This window comes from Tinamus guttatus, unplaced genomic scaffold (assembly GCF_059628265.1).
Source record: "Tinamus guttatus ecotype Peru unplaced genomic scaffold, ASM5962826v1 Tinamus_guttatus_pri_ptg000368l, whole genome shotgun sequence".
Classification (NCBI taxonomy): domain Eukaryota; kingdom Metazoa; phylum Chordata; class Aves; order Tinamiformes; family Tinamidae; genus Tinamus; species Tinamus guttatus.
Window position 1 is genome coordinate 2,791,883 of NW_028288902.1, and position 23,986 is coordinate 2,815,868.

At 40.7% G+C, this 23,986-nt stretch overlaps 1 protein-coding gene across 1 annotated transcript in view; it reads left to right on the forward strand.

Annotated features, from left to right (window-relative positions):
* The window catches only part of NELL2 (neural EGFL like 2), a 137,779-nt gene that overhangs the window by 66,470 nt on the left and 47,323 nt on the right, over positions 1 to 23,986 (forward strand). Inside the window, exon 13 of the mRNA XM_088530377.1 lies at positions 3,334 to 3,459. Within this exon, the coding sequence (XP_088386503.1) occupies positions 3,334 to 3,459 (126 nt within the window). The remainder of the gene's footprint in view (positions 1 to 3,333; positions 3,460 to 23,986) is intronic.

A 23,986-nucleotide genomic window follows, 5' to 3' on the forward strand; every position in this document is an offset into this window, starting at 1 on the left:
ATACATCTGTAACTGCTTCTGTTTGCTCTCTTCAAAGGGAATTGTTGCTAGTGGTTGCTAAAATCCCGCAAAAGCATCTCCCTAGTCATCATTTGCCACGCTGGATGTGACCAGTGAGATGGCTTCTGCTAGATGCCATGGAGGGTTTGAGGAGGTGGCTGGAGGCAGGGCAGCATTCTGGAAGTAGCCTTCTCTTTACTGTGCAGCCCAGATCTATCGATGAAGTCCCGGACTCATTTGTGCTGGCAGGTTTTGTGGTTGATAAAGGTAATGATAGATAGTGAGGAGCAAGGAGGGGCTTGCTTTGTTAACATCTGTGTTAGGAGGCTTTGGCCAGTAATGATTTATATATTACAGGTTAAGTTCCTTTCTTATTAATGGGATTATAAAGCATAAATGGGTATTCCACTCCAGGGAAGCAGGAGTACAGAAGAAGGGAAACTCCTCTCGGGTTATATATCTTTAATAAATTTTGTTTAGTTATTTGGCGGGGGAATGAAGGCAGGGTTTTGCTGGTGGTGGCTTTGCAAGTATAAATAAACCAATGCCAAGTACTTCTGTGCCAACCAATTTTTCAGAAATTCCTCTTGCACCTGTTCCGCTGGGAGCAGGGCAGGTTGATCTCCGTGACCACCTTGTGTCAGTGCCGCGCAGCCGGCAGCTCCGTATCGCATCGCACTCTCAAAGCAGACAAGTTTTTATTGTTGAATGTGCAAAACCACTGGAGTGCTGCGTTCACCCTATTGAACTGAGTGACTGCAGGATCTTATTGGCTAAACACTAAGACGTTAATGTACATTAATTTGTCAGCAAGGCTTTTTGGCAGGGTAAAATTAAGATAAATGTTGTAGACTTGCTTAGATTTTGAAATGTGTCAGGTTTTCTATTGTACTGAATGCATTTGTGTCTAAAGGTGAAGAAAAGGCTAAACCAGCGTTTCAACCAATAAGCAGGGTAAAAAGGCTTTTGTTCTGGGAGCTTTTAAAGAGAACAAATGTTTGGCTCCTCCCCTGCCCGAGTTCAGTCTTCTTTGGATTGTAATGCAGAAACCTAAAAAGAAATTCTAAAAAAAGTAGAATTTTGAGTCTCCTGTGGCTTTTTATTTGCCAAAATAATCATTAGTATGATTTTCAGATTTTTTTTTGACATTTTTGAGGCTTTAGATCTTTAAATAGAATTGTCTGTGGGTGTCAAAGCTTCCTCACAGGCAGTCTGACCCCAAGAATATAAAGCCAGTAATTATTTACAGGCCAATATTATTAAATATAAATTTACACTATTAATTTAACATGGAGTTGTGAACTGGAATTGTGAACTGGAATTGTGAAAGACACAAGTTGCATCATTTAGGGTAGTAGCTTTGATGAATCTTGTAAATAATGACTGGTTTTGTGCCCTGCACATTCGTTTCTGCAGGACATTGGTACTTCGGGAGGTTTGTGCTATTTTCAGCCTTATGTGCAGAACAGCTGCCTCTCTTGGCCTCTTGGGATAGCTTTACTTTTAACTGTACTTTTAACTGTTTTAACTGTTCTTAGATAGTTTTCATAAAATGTACTTCTTTGTGAACACGTATTTGGTGCTTTTGTGTGTATGTACATGAAACCTCCACCTGCTTTATTAAACCAGCATGTCGTATTGGTTCTTCTTCCCCTCCTTCTGGCCCCCCTACATCCCCCAGGCCTGTAGGTCATTTAGAAAAAGGGCTCAAATGTGCTGGTCACGAACCTTTGGGTTTGTACCAACCACGCTGGGCCCCAGCACTGAGCACTCGCAGTCAACATGTTTGTGTCTTCTAAAACACAACATGTGCCCCCAGGTTCTGCAGCAGAATCCATGGAGCAGCGCACTGGGGGAGCTGGAGCAAACGGGGTTGCCTAAACTGGGCTGGAAAATGGAAGGGTTTTGTCAAAACTGAGAAATGAGTTTGGAATCACCCGTGTTCCATGTGCTGCGGTGTTTCGTACTGATAAGACAAATGTTCATGTGGCTGAAGGGGAAGCAGGCAGTGAGTGCGGCTGGGAAGTAGCTGGTGCTTTAAGGCAGCTGGCAAGGGGAGGAGGAACTGGGGGATGAGCTTACATAGATGGGAATAAAGTAGAGCAGGGAACATTGTTGTCATTTAGCATCTCAGCATTAAGAAAACATCCCTGAAGATGAGATTATTATAAGCCCAGGCTATTGTTTTGAACTGTTAGCAAAATCTGGAATGCAACACTTTGTTCTGGACGTTTTCTTTTTGACTCTAAAAGCTGTAAACATCATCGGGAAGAGGGAGCAAATCAAAGTTGATGAGCAGGAAAAAGGCAAAGCCAGCAGTCCACCCTTTTGATTTTTAACCCTCTTCTTTAACAAGGTTTGGTGACATGTTGCATGATGATACTACTAGTTACCTCAGTGATACTGCCTGTAGGACTATAAGACTACGGCATGCTACTAATCACTTCCAAATTAATATAGTTTTTCTTCTATGCAGCATAATAATAGAGTGCAGAAGTTACTAACTTATTTGCAGTGCCCTCTCTGTCTTTTCATTCAAGTATAACCTGTGACAAGAAGTAGGTCTGATTGTAAAGCAAAGTGAGTACCAAAACCAGGCAGGTTTTGAAGTCCATGCCTGCAGCCTGGAGTTTCCTCTGTGACTCTCACAGCACAGCAAGCGTTCCACTCCAACAAATATTTTACTATCAGAGCAGATCTTTATATAAAGCAGATTCTTTCATATTCCTTTCAGACAGGGCTATCATGTATATGTAATAAATACCCACTGGTTACTTTAGAGTTATATGAGAAATGTTTAAAAAGGTCCAGTGCCTTTTCAGAACTGAGTGTTTTCATTAGAGTTCCTTCCCAAACAGTACATCTTAGATCAAAGGTGTATGGTATGCATATAGTTCATATATAGTAGTGTGTATATAGCTGTGTATTAACAACTACATTGACTATGCAGATACACTGATTGATGATACTGCAGTGTTGAGACAGTTGGTCTGCTGTTCTGGCTCCCACTTATGCTCTGGTCTTATTTAAATCATAGGAATAACAGCACAGGCACTTCAAAAGGATTTAGGAAAGATCTGAGCCAATGTAATCTTCTTTGTAACTCCACTAACAGCTGTTCACGAAAAGCTCATGCTGCTCCTGTTGTGTGAACACTTCAAACAGTTGTTTTAAGGGAGAGCACGAAAAAATTTCCAAAATGTTTGCCTGTTCAAGTAATTTCATAGTCTAACTAATTTCATAGACATAGATGGAGTGAGTAGTACAGAGTATTGAAAGATGATGAAGAAAACAACTGAATTTGGCTCATTTTTTTTTTTGCCTTATTCACAGATATCGATGAATGTGCCGAAGGCCGACACTACTGCCGTGAGAATACCATGTGTGTGAATACCCCTGGATCCTTTATGTGCATCTGCAAAACTGGATATATCCGCATTGATGACTATTCGTGTACAGGTAAAACGTGTATATTTGTATATACACCTGGACTTATATCTGATTAATCAGAGAAAGTTAATCTCTGTTAGATTCATGCCGCCTGTCGACATTTTGTGAAATAGTCAATGCTAGAATAACTAGGCGGGTACAGTGCCTAAATGCTAATACATTTGTTGCCTGACATTGGCAATCGACTCCGTCTGCCGAGGCGGCCAGGCACGTCCAACCCGTGCCTGGGCCAAAGAGCACAGACACCAATATGAGGATGCTGCAAATGGCGTTTAATATACGCAGGCTGGATCTTATAAAGGTAGCAAAGGCGGAAGCATGCCTATATAGCCAATAAGCGTTGCTCTTTACCTAATATGGCATATGCCTTAGTTCCCTATTCTTCCCGTACATCGCGAGATCTTCCGAGCGCCGTACCCTACATACATTTTACAGATTAGAGCTATAATGAAGCATTTGCATGAAACAGCAGAGCTTGTCTCCTGGTTACATGCTTTGAGATAGTGATAGAGAAGTTAAAGGCAAGAGGCTGAGGGATAGAAGAGACCAAAAATAGTGCTATGAGGTCTCAGTTTCCAACTCATAGTTTAGTGATACTTATGCAAACCTAGGAGTTAAATTTCCTGCATATTAGGTATAGTTGGTTCCTTGCTTTGAATTCACCTATGTTGGGGAAATTCCCTGGCTGAATTCTCTGTGAGTTCAGAGGGCAAGAAATCTGTCTGCTTTGTGCCTCTGTGCTACATGGTCTGTCTTGTCCCAGTGCCTTCCCTTCTGCTCTGCTGCCACTGGATGCTCTAGAGGAAGCACTGGGTTCATGCTGACTTTCTGTGTTCTAGTCTTCTGTTCTGCAAAGTATTTTAGGTTTATGAAATGAAAATAGAACATTTAAAACTCTCTTTATCAGAGGAAGGTTGACTATAAGTGTTCCTTGGAGGAATGTGTTTTTTCATACTAGACAGATAAAGAAATATGATTCAGAGATGTGGCACATTCTCTCAGTGAAGAAAAATGTGTATGAACAAAATAATACCACTACTTTATTCTCACAGGGGAATGCATTAGCTCTTTATATAAAAGGATATATATATTCAGTAAAACTTTCTTGGAGTTCATATTCTCTCAAACTGGCTAGAAATGGATGAGAATATTCATATAGAATATACATATGAGAATATACAGCTATCACTGTATTTTTTTTTTCATTTGTGTCTATTCTGTTTTGGCAATATGGGGCCTCAGTGGCATGTCTGGATAGAGAAGCAGCTTCCTTGTAAGCCTGCGTAATTTCTTTGCCCAAACATGCACAACACTCAGGGATGTGGATTCAGAATCACCTCCGTGTGATTTATGTGCACACTGCCTTCTAGGTGCGTTACCATTGCACTCACTTGTGCTGGTGAGCATCATTTTCCCTCAGTGAGTGAAGGACCAAGTTACAGGCTGCTTGCAGCAGAGCTTTTCCAAAGCAAACATTATGTTTCTGAGCACTGCCTCCTGTTTTCCACACCCCCAGTTGAGTCAAACAGTTGTTTCACTACCTACTGAGTATGAATGTTGCTATTATTTTAGGACTGAGCTTATCTAAATCACTGTGATGACCGCGTGACTCTGCTTTGCTTCCCTCAATTTGCCATTCTGATGGAACTCTCCAAACACTAACCCAGCGTAAATACAGGGGCATTTGGTGTATCTGTAATAATAATAAAGGTGTTTTTCAATACTGTACACACAGCAACCCCCATTTTTGCTGAAATCTGCTGTTATGAAATTCAATGAACTTTAAAGGATCTCGACATGCTCTATCAAACTGATGTAAAACTTGCTGGAAATCCATTACAGACCTCACATTACAAAATGAGTTTGGCTCTGCATTTGTAAGTAATAGCTTCCAATGGAATCAGCCTGATGGATGACAAGATGATTTCTTTTCCACTTCTTCAGACAGGAAAAAAAAATAAAGTAAAATCTTAAGACATCTTCAGGCTAGGGGAATTTCTAAGCACTATAGTGCCTCCCTCTGTCTAGGCAATGCCACTTGTAATTGTTTGGAACATATTTTCTTGGCACATTTGTGCTACCTGGAATTTTTCTGGAGTTGAACTGTAGTGAATTTGGAATATTACGTAGCAGCCATGAGAAAGCAATGTCAGCTGGATGGTAGAATTTCCACTGATGAAAACCTTGCATCTGGGCATCTCCACTGCAGCCATTGGTCAGTTAGTGAAATATGGAGAGTTATGAGATTTCTGTGTGACGTTTCCACCAAATTGCAAGTGATTGAAAATATGATTACACTTTAACGACTGAGTGGAGCAGAGGATACTTTTAGAGTCATCTGCTTTGATCAATAAATGGTAGTTTGCTTCTTTTAGTCTATGTGACTGGTGCTGAGAATGTTAAATTACAGCAAGTGCATTTGAGCAAGTGGCAAGTGTATGTAAGTGCTATAGGCTTTTTTTTTTTTTTTTTTTTTTTTTTTTACCTCTGAATGAACATGTGCTTCTCATTGGCTTTGCCATCTACTAAAACTCCTAATTTCTGAGACTTTCATGTGCACCCAACTATCCAGATACAACTCTGAGAGGCAAGGCGAACGTCAATAACGCAGATATGTGGCTGTGGCTTTAACATGAACTTTATAAAAATTTCCCTATACCTAATTGCTTAATGGTGTCTATCCTGAAGAAACTTGCTGTATTCTGACAAAGAACAGCTCTTCTGCCTAGTGAGAACACTGACTTCGTTTCCATCACTTTCCTGAAAGATGTGCCTGTTAATTAATCCATGCTGAGTAATAACATGAAAGAGTTGGTGATGATGATGATAACAGTTCAGTGCCGTCCTACAGACAGTTTTATTCCAGGCAGTTACATTCGTCTATAGAATATTTTCTCCGTTTGTGCCAAAAAACAAACCAAAAGCCCTAAATGTTTGTTTGCTCCATGCAGATCCATCAGTTTCATCTGCCCCTTATGATTTGCAGAAAGCAGCGAGTAAAAGTGTTTGCATTTTGAGAATCCAGATAGTGTCCAGCTTGGCCAACACACCTGACTGGGCATCCTGACCATGGGCAGCCTGATCTTTTGGACCATTCCCCACATCTGGAAATGATTTTGACTTTGGTTTTTGTCATGATGGTGCTAGCTGTTTGGGTTAAGAGAATGAACCAAGTCTTCTGATCGGGCAAAGAAGCAGAATAGTGATGGACCAAGAGATATAGAGATCTGTGAGCTTAGGAAGTATTTTCGAAAGGTTCTGTGTAGAACCTCTTTAACTTTGCCTAGCTGTGAGAGCAGGGCTGTACTCTGTCCTTAGGAGAACTGACAGGTTTTCTGTTTCTGATTTTTTGCTCTAAAAGTAAAGCTTGTTGTATAAGCTGCACATAATAACTGGTCGTGAGTACAAAACTGTGGTGGTCACATCTGGAAAAAACGAGAAGTCAGAAAGACATTTGCATGAGGAATAATAACAAAAAAAAATCTGGAGCTGATATTAAAAATGTTTTTAATATCATTGGATCACATAGGCTTTGTTTTACATGATTCTTGCAAAAAAAATGCTTTCTCTGGGGCATAACTTTTGTATTGCTGCTTTCTGTTTTTCCCAGGATAGGTGGTGCCATGAAAGCTGATGCTTCCAGCTATCAGCTACTGTAAAAAGGCATCGTAATTTGTAGCGATGCCTGTTGCCAGCGCTGCAGGCGAGCCAAGCTGCAGAAGTGTCTGGGACATGGAGCACCCCGAGCCGTCTTGGGGGCAGCTCGGTACTAGCAGAGTGCTGGGAAAGGGGGCACAGGCCCAGTGCAAGCTGAAGAGGCAGTCCCACCCCAGTAGAGTCCAATACACTCTCTGTTTTCAGTTGTTCAGCCTTCCTCTATCTTCTACAGAGCTTGAAATATTTGACCAGTCTTAGTTTACCTCATAGGCATTTGAATTTACTGTGAAAAAGAACAAAACTTTACCGGCCCATCTTTTGGAATGCTACAAAGTAGGAAGAAAATGTTCTGTAGCTTGGTGTGAATATGTCCTTGTTTGCACAGCGTTGCTGTAGCATGGGCAGGAGATGTTGAAAAATCATAGACAAACCTTGATTAGACAGGTATTATGTGAGTGAGGCCCATGCAGCCTGCTGGCAGACTAATGTAAAATGCGGTATTGTTCCACTCTGCGCCTATATAATTTAGCAGTCACTGATCAAAATAGAAAAGAGGCATAAAAGCAGTGACATCGAGGGGGCTTTTCTCCTACGTGAGACATTTAAAAAGAAACCTGTACTGTCTATCTCTGTTCGAGTCCTGGGCAAGCGAGATGAGCTAGACCACATGTAGACTGTTGCGGAAGCAGGTAAGTCTTTTTCTTCATGGCATGTTTATTGTGAGCGTAACAATAGATCTGAATTCCATTTTGATTTTCACAACAAAGGATGTAATGAAGATGTCTATTTAAGATTTTGTTATTTGTACTCATCTTGGAAGCAAGTATTACAGGAGGGTTAGGCTGAGTTAGTCATAATTGTATTTACACAGAAATCTATTGTTTGTGAGTGATTTCTTGTTCAAAAATCAATCATAACTATGGAAGGGGAGATGAGTGCTAAGCTACACCCATACACCAAATGGGTGCACAAATGCAAATTAAAGGCATAAAAATATGCCCCAGGCTGCCATACGTCCTCTAGATTCAGCTCTGTACTTTCTCTCACAAAACTCAATGCGTTAGGGCAGGGGTTGGGGTAGGAACGCAGAAAACAGCATCCTTCTCCATCGGGGCAGTTTCGGAAGTCAGCACCACGCTGCAGCGTTGCTGAGTGGATCCAAATACCCTAGTGTTTTTCTGGAATAGTGATACTTACACCCTTATTCTGTCTAGGATTTAAAAAATGCACAGGCTCTTTTCTTGGCTAAAAAAGAAATGTTTTTCTTCAAGAAGCAAGGATTCAGGTGTCACCTCCAGGTCTTTCAGGTTGCTGGGTACTCTGCAGTGAGCAGAGCAGGGCTCTCAAGAGCATAATGCATCTTCCTTCCTGCACAATTTTTAAAAAATGGAACAAGAAAAAGATAAGGAAGTGAGAACTTTTTTTTCAGTGAGGTCTTCTAACTAGTGCAACTGGACAGCTGATGATGTCTGCTCTGAACACGTATCTTGTTTCCTGCCTTGAGACCACTCACCTAAGTAACCTCTTGAAAAGGGAATGAAAGAAAGACACTCTGTGAGATCTTTAGCGTTGTTTACTCCTTAGATCCTATTCAGGTAGAGACAGATGGATCTTCCCAGGCCCAGACACCTTGTTTAAAACTCTATTTCTGGGTAGTTTCACAGACTGCCTGCTCTGTTTTCTCACTTTGCAGCCAGCTTGAAAGGGGGTCCCATTCTGCCAGTGGTGCCTGCTGAGGGGATTGCCCCAAGGCAGCTTTGTGCTTTACCCTTAGTGGTGCTGGGTCATTGACCCGGGCTGAAATCCCCACTGACTGCCAGGCAGAGACCCCAACAGCCTCGAGCCACATCTTCACCTCATGCTCTTGCTAAAATAATGAGTAACCCAAAGCAAGGCAGACATGCAAGGTGGACTATGTGAGTACCTAAACCAGCCTCTGTAAGTCCTTCCCTTGGTACCTTGATAAGTGATGTTTGTACATGCCCTAATCAGTGGTGTTGGGCAGAGTCTTTTCCAAGCCTTCCTTTGCTATCTTGCTTGCTCTTCTGCTTGTGCCTTTTTTTCTCTATTTAACAAAAGCAGGTGATCTACAAATCTGTGCCGTGACATCAGCAAGGTTTTGAAATTACACTGCACTTTGGCAGCAAATGCTTGTGAAGTCTTAACTGATTAATTATTAAAATATATCAGGCATGTTGCAAATTGTGGCCTACTTGTTCAAAACGTGGCCAAGACACGTGACCAACCTTTCCCATCTCAGCAGTTACCCTGAACTATGTGGGACTACTCCCATGTGCAGAGTTAGTCACATAAATGTTTTAAATGCTTGCAGACTTTGCAACTCTCTTCATAACCATTTTGCTAAATCCATTCCACATGATTTTGTCTTTCCCTGTTGCTTTCATTTGAACCAACAGACGCTGAATTTTTGCTGCTACTTTCTTTTAGAAAGAAATAGCTTTGAAGTCAAAGGAAATGGCAAAATAAGGGGAGATTCTAAGTCTGTGAGGCTGCTATTTTACATTACAGCTAAGTACTGGCATGCTTTTGTTTCTGGGTATTTTTTTCTAGACCTCCAAAGAAGATTGTGAGGGGTTTTTATATGCAACTTCAAGACCGTGGTGGGAATAGTTACAGGGTACATTGTTCTTCAGTGAGGCGTGTTTGCAGAGTCTAAACAAGCAGAAGGGACAAAGCACTTCCTTGAAAATAAAAGGAATAGAGGGAATAGATTGATGACTTTTTTTTTTTTCTCCTTCCTTTCTTTCTCCCTGAATTGACCATACAGAAGGCAAAGGAAATCATATGTCAGACTCACTGGGCTTTTGCTAAGTGTATCCAGCTGGATTTCACTCTTACCTCCTTTCCCCCAGCATGTCTAAGTCATTTACATGTGTCAGAAATTATTCTAACAACCTTTCTTTTTTTTCTGCAAGTGTTGTGGAATCAGTGGATTCATAAGCATTAAATGTGTTTTGGAATGGCCTCTCCTGGTAGATGGAAGTCTAATAATTGTTTCCACATAAATTGCCAAGAAGCATGGCAGTAGCAAATTGAGTGACACCTGAAATGTTAATTCTTTGGAATGCTGGCAACTTTGCATATTTTTTTGAATCAAATTAAATCACAAATCTGTTGCAAATTGGAAGGAATTCCAAGAACAGCATTAAAACATTGAGAGTTTGGGGAGGTCGACTTGACATATGGGAAAGATTTAAAGAGAAAACAACACATTCACCTACATAACGATGACTAATGTGTGAAAAGTAGGGACGATGATAACAGTAATAGTAATCATTACTTGAAGGATGTCACTAATTCATGGCAAGTGTAGAAGAAAGGCCTACATGGTTGCAGATCAATAGACTGTACTCTTTGATCTTAATTTATTACATCTGACCCACAACACTGCTCTTTATTGTGAGTTGACTTTGAAACAAATGTGATTTGTCATAGTGAAATGTTATATATAGAAAAATAATTATCGTATCTAGCCTATTCAGTACTTGGACATTGTACCTATCTTTGTGCTTTTCTTCCCATGCAGGCCTATTACTGTATCCTCATTGAGGTTTTCTGGCATGCCAGTTCATTGTGATTTATTTTGTACACACTTTTTTTTTTTTTTCCCCGCAAAACATCCTCCTAAGCCCTCATATTTGGTTCCATTCTTAGAGCCATCTGTGGCTTGCAAATGAACAGATCTGCTTGGATTTCCACTGATGTCAGTGCTTAGTCTTCTGAAGATCTGGGGCAGGTGGTTCCTTTCCTCTAGGGCGAGAAAGGTCTTCTGAAGGTTGCACTGGAGATTGGGGGTGTCCCCTCTTAGGAAGATACCTCTTGGTGTCTTGCTAAGCATTGATAAATGCTATCTGCATGCTAGTATTGAGTCTGGCAGTGAATTATAATATCCAGAAAGTAGAAGATTGTGTTTTCTATTAGAACTATCACTACTTTTGAACATGATATGTTAGAGGTATCCTTATAGTCCTCAGTAGAAATAGGAGTTACTTTTAGAGGCTTCTCTAAAAGTAGAGAAGTCGCTACTGTCTTTGGAAGTTTCAGTATCAGTTTTGCACATATGATAGAAAATCTGCTTTATGTGGGTGCCCAGTTTTCACTATTCTTCCAGCCAAAGATAAAAGTATTATTTTTGTAATATAATCTGTAGTCAAAAGTAGGGTCTTGCTGCCTCTTTTTTACTGCATTCGTGCTTTATATACAATGTGAGCCTTCTGAGGATGTCTGTGAGAAAACAGAGCTCATGCCATTATAATGCTGGTGATGCTCATGGCTATTCCCCAAGCTCCCCAACCAGTCTGGATTAGGAGGACCTGGAAGTTGAAGCAGGTGCTCTTGATGATCTGTTTGTGACTCAGATCCCTAGACTAGAGATTTTGCTGGCTCTCTACATGCTACTTGGTGCTTCTTGCAACATAAAACCACTTTTGATATTCCAGATATCAAATGAAAAACTAACTTTTTTTTTGTTATCTTGGTATTCCAGGATGCTTGAGATGAATGGTTCAGTTTCCTTATGAAACTGGAGTTCATAAGAGTGCATCTAACCTTGGTCTTCTATGCAGGTTTCATTAGTTTATTTTTGACTTGGGAAACTGTCAATCGTTTGGGACATTAACTGTTTGAAAAATCATCTGTTTTCCTGTATTCCAAAAATGACGTTTAATGGCAAAGATACTCCAGAAAAAAAAATGTTGATTTGTTTTGTGAGGAAGCTGAAAGTAAAGTGAACATTTTAAGTCCATGGGGCAGAGGAATTCAAACAGCAGTTTTAAAAAGGGTTAAAGTTACAGACATGCAAATCTTTTCTCTCAGGTAATCAAGAAAAGTGCTACTAGTGGTTCTGATGTGACTGAACATGAATTTGTACCAATATACATTGGTAGAAAAATAATTCCAGTTAACTATGAAGTGTGAATATTTCACAATATTGTGGTTAATCCTTATGTAAAATGACGAGTAGAATTTAGTTTACCTGTGAGGAATCTCAACATCTGCATCATACTCTTGGATTGGTATAGTTGCCTGGGTCTCCATGGAGGAAAGCTGCTGTAAGACCAGTGGAATCCAGAGTTGAGTGAAAGCACCAAAATCTGTGTTTAAAGTTACACATTAAGTTGCGCTCCATGTAATTAAAGGCATAAAATTGGCCTGCTTTTTCAGACATACAAGGACAGCCACAAATCATTGTGAGCATAATAGGACTTGATAGTATTCACCACACTGGTAAACGAGGCCACATTTTAATAAGCATCTAAATTGAGGTACATGATGCAGCTGTATTCAGAACTGCTGTATAACCTTCACTGCTGCAAAGAAGCTTAAAAAAGAAAACGACTATCTTGACTTCAGATGACTGTCATATGATTATATTACAGCAACTTTGTTATTTTCAAATATAGTAATATGAGATATTATGGTAATATTAAAAACAATGGGGCTAATTTCTTCCTGTTTTTTCCTTGATATTTTTATGAAACCATCATTTCAAGTTATCTTTAAGTTCTGCAGCTTGTAGAACAGCTGAGCTCGTTGACTCTTTTTAAATAAAGACTAATAATGATGACACAGGATGGTGCAAGGGGTAGAGCAATAAATACACTTGCTGAGAGTGGCTTGTAATAACATCAGTGTAATAAAATCCTATGGCTTGAGTAAGGAAATGCTTTAGTCAGCAAACTACCAGAGAAAACAGGATAAGCAATTCTGGATTTGTAATGATGTAGGCAAGATGCACCATCTGTCTTTTCCGCCTCTGATATTGGTGATTTCTCCCACACCCACCCAACCAATGATGTTAGCAACAGTACGAATACATATGTCTTATGGAACAGCATGAATCTCTGTGTAATCTTAAACTCACTAAAGTAGTGGTGTATGGCTCTACATTCAGCATTGCTGTTAGTGATAGATGCTCCCAAAGTTGGCTTGTATGCATGGAATATTTTCAACTCAAAACCCATTTGATTCTCTGGGAACAGTTTTCCTCACTGGGCACAGTTTTCTTCTACTTTATAGAATTTTAGCTCACATGATGTGCTCAAGCCTATTTCAGGGAAAATTCTATCCTATGTTCTACAATTTTAACTTTCTAGCTGTAGGACAAATCAGAAAGCTAATAGAGGCTTGCTCACTCAGACTGAATTTATGACTATGTTATTGCATTACTAAAATAAAAGATATTATTATATGTCTCCTATACATTTATGCATTAATATGTTTGTGCTGTATTTGGATTGAATCAGGTTGTTGTTGACGTCTTAGTTGAAAGGCTGTTTTATCTTGGAACCAGACTTCTTTTCTTTTTAGAGCATACTCGATTAGGTTCCATTTCCTCCTCAGTTACTGACCCAGTTCTGAACTGTTCTTCTGACTATTCAGTTATAGCAGGATTGCTTTCTCAGCTGGTTAAAATCCAACACATTTGAAGAGTTTTTGACAGATTGTGATTTAGGTTGATAAATAGAACATGTATTCATTTGACAACTGCATGTATGAATGTATGATCTTGCATATTGGATACGTAATTCTTTTAGAGATCATTTGTTTGCAAAATATATTAAAGGGTGTTACTGGCAAGTTCAGGGACACTGAGCAATTGCACAGTAGAGCTAGATTCCATGTTGATGTTAGGAATAGTCTGTCCAGAGCATGGTAAAAATTGCCTCAGTGCAAGTTTCTAACTACTTTGCATTTACATGCCTACTATTTAAACTCAGTACTTCTTATACAGGAGCAGATATCAGAGTTAATTATTTTGTTTTGTATAGAATGTATTTCATGTTCTTAGAATGCTGAGGAAACTTTCCATTTCTAAAAGGAGGCATAGACATCTACTTGAGAAAGTAGAAACAACAGTTCAAAAAGAAATGAAGTCTTTCATTCATCTAAAACTTCCAGAGTATAACCTTTTCAAACAGTAACATTACTTAATATTTTTCTCAATGGTACCATGATGCTCATCCCATTTTTCAGTGTTCTGAAACCCTCCCCAGCTCTCAAACATCGCCTCTCCCTTGACAACTTCTACAATGCAGTGATGTGCTGTATCAGTGCATTACAATTGAAAGTTAAAAATGTAGTGAAATTAACAGAGTATATTATGAAAATAGGCAATCTAATAATACAGCACTGAATGAATTACTAATTTCCATAACTGATTGCATCGAATCCTCCTAATAGAATTTTCCTGAGAGTGACTTGAGGTAGGAATCCGTTTGAGAGTTTAAGACAGGTAAATGTAGATGTTTTCATCTAAGCTTACATAATAAGCAAGATCAAGGACACAATTCAGTTGGGCACAATTCAGCCATCCTGATACTGTGTGAGATGCTGCAGGGTAACTGAGTTGTCATCATGAGATTGCAAGATATGATACAAGACCTATAGGGTTGGCCTTGTGCTTTTCTAGAGTGACAGCTGGGTGCAAGCAGAAGATAGGCCTCTCAGGAGACTCAAGATGTGAACAACTCAATCCAGTCCTAGTTATCTATTTTAAATTTGCCGAGTTGTTGTCTAGGCAGCCCTGACTGAAGTGGTGGCTTAGAGATCTATAGATAGATTTGGTTTCCCAATCATATATCTAGTGTTTTATGAGCTGTATTCTGTTTGGTTTTAAGCTGCTGTTACAGCTTTTTTTGTAGAGTCCTCTCATTCTGCCAGCCTATATTGATGCTTTGGATAGATACCACAGGGCTCTAGATTAGGAGTGATTCAATAGATACAAGTGTGTTCAGGTGGTGGAATCCTGGCCATAACACAAGCAGACATCCAAATTTATACATCTTAATCATGAGCTGAATAGTATCCAGAATTTCTAGTAAACAAACAGTGGTGTTAAGGCCAGTAAGCGTTGGCTTTATTTCAGAGAGTTTAAGTCCAGCAGATCAAAGAGTACAGATTCACAAGAACAGATCGAGTGCTTCCTGTCTGAAAGTTATGAATTATGACATAGTTGTTGTTCTTTGTTTGCCTAAACATTGCTGCCCTGTCTTTGTTGCTGGGATAGCACATTAATCTGGACCTTTTCTGTTTTACGCCACATGAAAACTAAGGAATAAAGCTTTTTCTCCTTTCAGCATGCGCCTCTTGTTCCTTAATCTGGTCATTCCCGTGACTCAGCACTGAGAGTGACTGATCTGGGCAAAGAAGATTGGATTGGGGCTGCTGCTTGCCTCCTAGAGTGCCTTTTTCCATTGAGCCAACACTCTACTACTCTGCACTGTAAGCAGTCTGAAATAGTTCTGGTTCCTATGACGTTTAGAGAGTATCTATCAAGAAGGTATTGGTTCAGAATACCTGTAACAGTGGACTTCAAAGAGGTACCACTGTTTAGATTACTCGTGCTAGGTAAGCCATACTTCGATACTATATATCTCCAAGGATGGAGACTCTACAGCTTCTCTTGGCTACCTTTTCAGTTCTCTGTTACCCTCACAGTAAAGAAGTTCTTCCCATATTCAGACAGAACAGTGTTTCTGTTTTATCCTCATTGCTTCTTGTCCTATTAACAGGCACCTTGGAAAGGCCTCATCCTCTCGAATACCCACCCTTTGGATATTGAAAAGCATTGATAACATCCCCTTCACTCCTCTTCTAACTGAACAGTCACAGCTCTCTTATAATTTCCTTATCTAAAAGGTGCTCCAGTCCCTTAATCATCTTAGGAACCTGAATGTGCTTCAGCAGCCTCCATCTGTCTCTCTTGTAGTGGGTAGCCCAGAACTGCTCACAGTGCAGTTGTGGCCTCCAGGTGTGGCCTCACCAGGGCTGAGCAGAGGCAGAAGGATCACCCCTATCAACCTGCTGGCCATGCCCTTGCCCTTGTTAAGGTTTCTCTCTGCCCAGTTGTCCAGTCTGTCCAGGTCCCTCTGAATAGCAGCACAGCCCTCTGGGATATCAGCTACTCCTCCCAGGTTTGTATCATCTGCAAACTTGCTGAGGGTGCTCTCTGTCCCTTCATCCAGGTCCTCAGCATAAGATTGGACCCAGCATTGAGTCCTCTGCATGTTTCCAAACGCGCTCCCTGCCACTGGTCACAACTCCCCAGGCTTTGCCAGTCTTCAGTTCACCTTACTATCCATTTATCTAGCCTGTACTTCATCAGCTTGCCTATGAGGATGTTATGGGAGATAGTGTTGAAAGCCTTACTGAAGTGAAGGTAGACAACATCCACTGCTCTCCCCTCACCTACCCAGCTAGTCTTTCCATCCTAGAAGGCTGTCAGGCTGGTTAAGCAGGATTTCCCCTTTGTGAATCTGTGCTGACTACTCCTTTCCTGTGCTTGGAGATGGTGTCCAGGATGAGCTGTTCCATCCCCTTTGCAGGGATGGAGGTGGGGCTGAGTGGCCTGTAGTTCCCTGGGTCCTGCTCCTTGTGCTTTTTGAAGACTGGACTCATGCTTGCCTTCATCCAGTTCCCAAACACCTCTCCTGATCTCCTGGATCTCTCAAAGATTATAAGCATGGCTTGACAATAACATCATTCAGCTTCCTCAGCACTGGTGGGTGCATCTCCTCGTGGCCCATGGACTTCTGTGTGTCATGAATTTACATAAGTGATCCCTAACCTGATCCTCCTCCATCAAGGGAAAGTCTCCCTTTCTGCAGACTTTCTCTGTGGTCTCCAGGCCCTGGGATTTCTGAGGGAAGGTCTTAGGAGTAACGTCTGAAAGCGAAGAAGGCATTGAGGAACTCTGCATTCTCTGTATCCTCTTTCACCACATCCCCCTGTTCCAGTAAGTAGTGAGTCCACATTTTCCCTGATCTTCTCTTTTCTTGCTTATGTATTTAGAAAAGTCCTAATTGCTGTGCTTGACCTTCCTTACCATATTCAACTCCAAGGCCAGTAGTTCTTCCTACTCTCATCCCTAGGATGACATCTCTATATTCCTCCCAAGTGGTCTGTCCCTACTTCCACCTTCTGTACACTTCTTTCTATTTGAGTTTTGCCAGGAGCTCCATATCCATCCATGCAGGTCTCCTGCCCTCTTTGGTCACTGATGTCTGAAGAATTTAGGGCTTTGAGTTAGAGTATAGGAAAAGGGAGTTCACAGGCTCATTATCTATGGAGCTCAACCACAACATGTCTTTCTATCACAGATGGGTCTCTCTTGATTTATCCTTCTATGAATGATCACAGGCAAAAGACAGACTGCAAAGATCAAGAAACATTTTAGGTTGCCTTGAGGACAGGTTCTTTGAAGTGATAAGGATCTTCCTGGAGCAGGAGATGGGAGTCTGCTGCCATCTTGTTGAGCCAGCCAGGAGGGAATGCAGTTTAATAGAGGGAACTGGGATGGCTCACAGCGATTGTGTGAGGCAGCTGGTGAGCTGCTCCTGCCCGCAGAGCTTAGCTTGTCCTCAGAGGACTCCAGCCAAGGTCAGTGAGAGACTGGAGCTACTGCATGGGAAGAGAGAGTTTTTAAATAGGAATGGTGGAGTTATTTAAGGTTATGTGGTAATGTTCTATTCAAGTCAGCAGTTTTCTATGCATTCACGATAAAAATCAAGGTCACTATAGCTGTGACAGAAGTTAGCACCGGTTTTGAGGGCAGTAGATACCGGTTTTGAGGGTAGTATATGGTCATCAGGTTTTAGTCTGTTAGCACTCTGCTGTTGAAAAATATTTCCAATTGTAGCATAATGCAGTCATGAGAAAAGGCTAAGAAAGATCTACCTGTCTGTCAAGATGCATAAAAGGAGACATGATTTTTTTTAGTTTTGTCCATGGCTTCCTAGTCCTTTTCCTTTAATATTATAAGCAAAGGGATTTTCTTCTAAATGAATATAGAATCGCTGAATTATTTGTTCAGTTAATTCAGACAATTGACAAATATGGAAACTTCTAATTCCTTATAATTTGATTTCTGCTGCATGCAGCAGGTCAAGTTCAGTAAGCAGTGTCGCCTGAAACAATTTGTAACCATCCTTTGTTTTTGTGAAATTTTAAAAAGACTAACCTTGCTCTATGCTAAATGGCAATTGTTTCTTCAACTCTTGTTTTATACTGACAGTCAACACTGAAAATCATTGTAATTTAGTATTTGTCCTGTTTTGGAAATCCTGCGTAGGCTTGTTTCTGGGATAGATCTAACAGTAGTATTCCCTTTTGCTAGTCTTTGTTACTGATGATTTTTGACTTACTAAACCAAATAAACTTTACATCAAACTGATTTTTTTTTTCAAACTCATTGCTGCAGCCAAAAGAACTCAGAAGTGACCGTTAGGGCTACAAAGCTCTCTCCCTGCGTGTGTCGGAGCAGTGGCTGTGCCATGCTGTAAAGCCTGTTAACCACAGCAGCAGTTGCATATTTGCTAGTCCTTCTTTGCACATAAATTATGCTGAAATCTACCCTGAAATGTCTTGGCGCAAAAAGTAAACATATTGGGCTTATCCACTTCACTGGCTCACGTGGTATCTGTGTTCCTGTGTGTAATCCCAAAGAAAGGCTCATGTTTGTCGTTCTGCATGTTGCTTCTGTTTCACACTGAAATTTGCTGATGATCCTGCAGCCAAATGTGGCTGGTCCTGCACAAATGCACAGCGCTGGTAATTTAAAGCTAAATTGGTGCTTTTTCTGTGTTTCTATTCCTGTCTAATGTTATTTCCAGCTCCAGAACTTGCCCTATCTGAGTTTGTCGCTTCACCTGCATGAGCAAAATGCCCACGTGGCAGAAGGGCCTCTCTGTGGCAGTTGGGACAGGCAGGCTGCCAAGGAGGCCCAAATCCTGCCACGCTGAGACGAAAAATGTCAGAACCGTCCTCGGGGGGTTGTTCTGGTGATGACTGCATGGAGGAAGACTGGCCAAAGCATCATCTTTGGTTCAAAAAGTCAGGTCTGTGTAAAAGGGAGCATCACTGGGAACAGCTGCTCTCGTGCGACATAATCCCAAGGCTTTTGGGTGGCACTTCCCTTTTGTTGGTTAAGATGCATCTTGAGAGGCAGTGTTTGTGAAAACGTTGTGTCTCTAAAAGATGCTTGTTTTATATGTATTTTATACATATATATATAAAGATACGTATATGCACATATATATACATGCATATATATAGTGTGTGTATATATATGTATATATATATATATAAGGCAGTTCTCAATATACAGAAGTGTTCTATCTTCTAAATTTTTTTTTAGAAAACTGTGGATTTGAGGCCTCTTCAGGTCAAAACTAGAAAACTGCAAACAGAAATAATTTTGGAAATTGTGATTAGTCTCTGACTCACACTGCTATGAATCAAACTCACTGTTGGCCTCCACGGGTGTTCTTTAAGATATGCCTTCTCATGGCAATTTTAATGTTTTTCACATAATTTTACCTTATTTACTTCTTTATTTACATTTTTCTTTCATTTTATTTACCTTTTTCAGTGAGTGTGTCTTCCAATATATTAATAAAACAAATGACCATTTAATTTAAATGGAGAATAGATTTTAATTATAAATGCTTATTTTCTAATGCAAAGCATTAAAGGGGTGGACTGTGGTGGACTGTTTAGCCATGCTGTAGAAGATGAATTTTTACTAACCTCACCATCCCTAATATCTGTCTTGGCAGATATTGGAACTAATTCTTAAGTACTTACCAAGCTAATGTCAAAGTTGCTGCAAATGGAGATTTGGATTGGGCTGACAAAGATAAGCAGCTCTGAATCATATAAACCAATCACCAGGGAAAATATATTGTCAGCAACAGTAATTACAGCAGGTAATTGTGCCATTTACCCTGTTATGGACCACTAAACGTGACGAGTTTGGAACATAGCCGCTGTCACACAGTGTTAACTTTGATGTTCAGGGGTTTGGAAAACTGTAGCATCTTTTGGTGATGCTGCATTAAAAAGAAAGAGAAGATAAAGATTTCAATACATTTGCTAAACAGAATTCATTACTTCGAGCTTTTCTAAAGGTGGACATGGAGGTAGAATTTAATGTAACTTCTCACTGTATCATTTTAATGTTTGGAAGTAAAAAGAGAACGTGGCCAATTGCTACCTCAACAGATTTTCCATTACTTTATGAATATACTGTTATTGTTCTCTTAGTTCCCACCCTAAAGTTAGTGGGCCCCAGAGGTGTTGTCAGCATCTGAATATCTCCTTTCCAAATGGCAGACGTGTACAACATGTAGGAATGCAAAGCTAAATTCATCTTGGGATGGCAATAGTATTACAGAATGGAATATATGATCGAGTTTGCTTTGCTTCTTAACTCTGTGGTTTAATTCAAAATTCCTAATTCGTGCTTCAAACACTACTGAGTACTTAATTTCGATCTTGTCTCTGTTTAATTGGGTAATTCATGGTGCTTATGAATTCATGGGCAGTGGATTTGGTAGTAGAATTTTTCAAATATGTAAAATTTGTCAGCACGTGCTTATACAAACATTTATTTATCAATAAGAAATACAAATATACATATGTGTAAGTGCAGTGATCATTATTTGTAAGAATGCTTGGCAACAAAATACAGCATGGGCTGCAAAATCCACAGGTTAGAGGAAAAGGAAGGTGAAAACCCATTTCACTGTGCTGTGCCATGGTTGCTACCCTATAGGGTATAGATGCACCCTATGGCAGCCAAGCTGCCCAGCACCGCGGCACCCAGGGCAGTGTCTGCAGTGCCAGGGCGCTGCTTGTGGGCTCCCAGGGCAGTGTCTGCAGTGCCAGGGCGCTGCTTGTGGCTTCAGGGGCTGTGTCTGCAGTGCCAGGGCGCTGCTTGCGGGCTCCAGGGCAGTGTCTGCAGTGCCAGGGCGCTGCTTGTGGCTTCAGGGGCTGTGTCTGCAGTGCCAGGGCGCTGCTTGCAGGCTCCAGGGCAGTATCTGCAGTGCCAGGGCGCTGCTTGTGGCTTCAGGGGCTGTGTCTGCAGTGCCAGGGCGCTGCTTGCGGGCTCCAGGGCAGTGTCTGCAGTGCCAGGGTGCTGCTTGCGGGCTCCAGGGCAGTGTCTGCAGTGCCAGGGCGCTGCTTGTGGCTTCAGGGGCTGTGTCTGCAGTGCCAGGGCGCTGCTTGCGGGCTCTCAGGACTGGTGCCTGCGCTAGCGCTTGCCTGACTCGGTGGTGCTCGTGTCCCATCCTTCCCCAGGCGTGCTCATCCCAGGAAAGCTGGCTATGCCCCTGCCGCGCTGCTTTGGTGAACCTCAGGATAAGCTCGAGGGAGCATCAGCAGTGACAGGGCAGAACTGAGGGCAAAGTATCACTCTGCGGAACTTCCACTGACCCTTCGCTGGTGACGTCCCTGTCCTCATTTCCAAGTAGAGACCCCTTTCCTAAATTAGGGAGCAAAACTGCAGGAAGCCGTTTCCCTCACTGAGCTCAAGCCCTGCAGTTGCTTTATCAAAACCAGTACTGCCCTTCTAGATACCGAGTGAGGCATCTGCATTCCTGGGGCACACTGGGGAGCTAAGGGGATCCATCTCCTCTATCAGGAGCTTGCTCTGCTGCATAAGGGAACAGATTTTTTTTCCTTAGTATTTATGGTTAGTTAAATGGCACTGGAATCCCAAGGGCAGCAAGAGCAGGATCAAAGCGACATCCACCACAGTAGTGTCCCATTTTCTTCACCCATCCTCCAGTCAGGCACTATCCCCTCCAGTCATGGCAGTTGTCCTGTATGGTGAGTTCCCTGGCAGCTCAAGGTAATGATGAACGGGAATACTGAAAGGATAGAAAAGTGGCATCAGCTGTTTCCAGAGACCTTTGAGTACTTTTATAGTTTCACAAACTAGCTTTGGACAGCACTTGATTGCTGAGACATGTTTCTCTTGTCCCATCGTGTGGGCATCCAAATAAAGTGTTGCTCAAGGAGCTTTTGTGGAGCCTCTGGTCATGTAGATAATCTGCAGGTTGTGCAAGATGGAGGCAAAGCATCACAGAATCCAGTACACATATCTCTTGCTGGTAGCAGACTTCTATAACATGGAATCTCTCAGTAAAGAGTAAATTAAAAGAGCTGGCATTGGGAAAAGTACTAAAATAAGCACTTTTCAGATGGCTGAGGAAATTGGAGTAGGATATTTACAGTTCTAGGCTGGCTATTTTTCTACTAGTGATAAAGTAGCAATCACTACTATAGATGCAGAATTCGCTCTCATTGTCACTTCTGACAGTGTAATAGATGCTTGTGAAAGCCTCAGTTTATCATAAGTACCTGGGAAGTTTACAATGCAGGTTGAAATTGAAAAGGGATTATCTAGGAACAAATAATGTGTCTGCCTAGATGAAAAAAAAAAAAAAAGGAACGTATTGAGAAATACAAGCTAAATGATAATGATGAAATACTTTTTTAAATGATAGAAACACTGTTTAAAAATGTCAGTGATAAAAGAGACAAGATATTAAGAGATCAGTTTGCATTAAGGCAAGAAAGAAGTGGTTGACAAGGTCACAGACCTAATGTCTAGGCTGAAATCTCCTAAGGTGGGATTTTCAAAATCATTTTATATTTGCATTACAATTCTGCCATTGAAGTCAGTGGGAGTTATGGACTTTCCCTTAGGGAAAACAATTAGACCTTTGGTAAGTGCCTTAGAAAACGCTCCTCTTGAACTTTTCCCTTCAGGAAGGCATATAGAAAATGGCAGACATGGAGGAAATTAAAGCTTATTTTATTTTAGCTGTTATGTTACATATTCTTCAATAGTTTTCCTCTGCTTAAGTAGTTTAAAAGTGTGAAAATTCATAGGTTATCATGAGAATAAATAATGAATTAATATTAAAGTAGAACTCTCCCTGAAAGGAATGTTATTATTTTTCAAAATTGCTCCTATGAAATGAGAAATCACAATTAAAATATAAATTTTGAAGATGAGGAAACTTAAGTGGGTTTAAGTAGGTTTAAGTGAATTCCTCAAGAGCTGTGGAGATTGGTGAAAGGGAGCAGTGGTAAACCTGACTTGAAATAACGTATTTTAGCTATCACCTTGTCCATTGCAGCTGCAATGGAGAATAATTTATATTTTCCCAGAGTTCTCAGAAACCGTAGCCCCGATTTCTTGTTGAAGAGGAAGGATGGAGTAGTCTACACTCAGCTTGTATCATGGGCTTTTGTGTTTAAGGTGTGAGGGAGCATATACTCAGCTGAGAGTCACAAGAGCCAAGATTAGAGTTATATAGTTTAGAATTTCTAGTGGACAATTCAGAAAGACATACAGCTAAATTACATATTTCTTCAGTTTAGGATAAAAATCCAGAATTTCAGTTTTGGAATAACCAAAAAGATAAGAGAGATTTTATATGCAAAATCACTTGCATAATGTTCTATAAGAAAAATAAAAAACCTTAAAGTCTAACTAATGGTGTAAAAAAATGTGCATACCTCTTGCAGACTTTCATGTGTAAAATGGAACTTCTCTTTTCTAGATGAAAGTCTGTTGTTAAATAATTAATAAAAAAAAGTGAAAATCTTAGATTTTTTAAAAATCTTCTTTACTGGGATTAGAGTATCCTATTCCTTACTTTAAAAAGATGTATTTGGATTTTGACATGCAGCATTTTACTTGGATTCTGTCAGTCTCAGGAGCTTTCTTACATTCTCATATTGGTGAAGAACGAGGCGCAAGTTACAAGTTTTGGTTCTTCTAGTGAGAAAAGAACATGGTTAGAAGTGGGAAACGTTTAGGGGTTAAATTCATCACCTCCTTCAAAGTGTCAGGATTTCTGTTTATGAAACAAAATTGTCAGTTAAGGCCCATAAAGATATAACCAAAGATCGAGGTAGCAACGGCACCATTAAGAACACAGGCATAGGAGCGTGCAAGGCAAACTCTGCAGCACGGTGTTGCTTAGATGACCTCTTATGCTGAGGTAAACCTCCAAAACAAGTAGCTCTCCTCATGGTTGCCTGTCCAGCTGGTTTGTCCTTA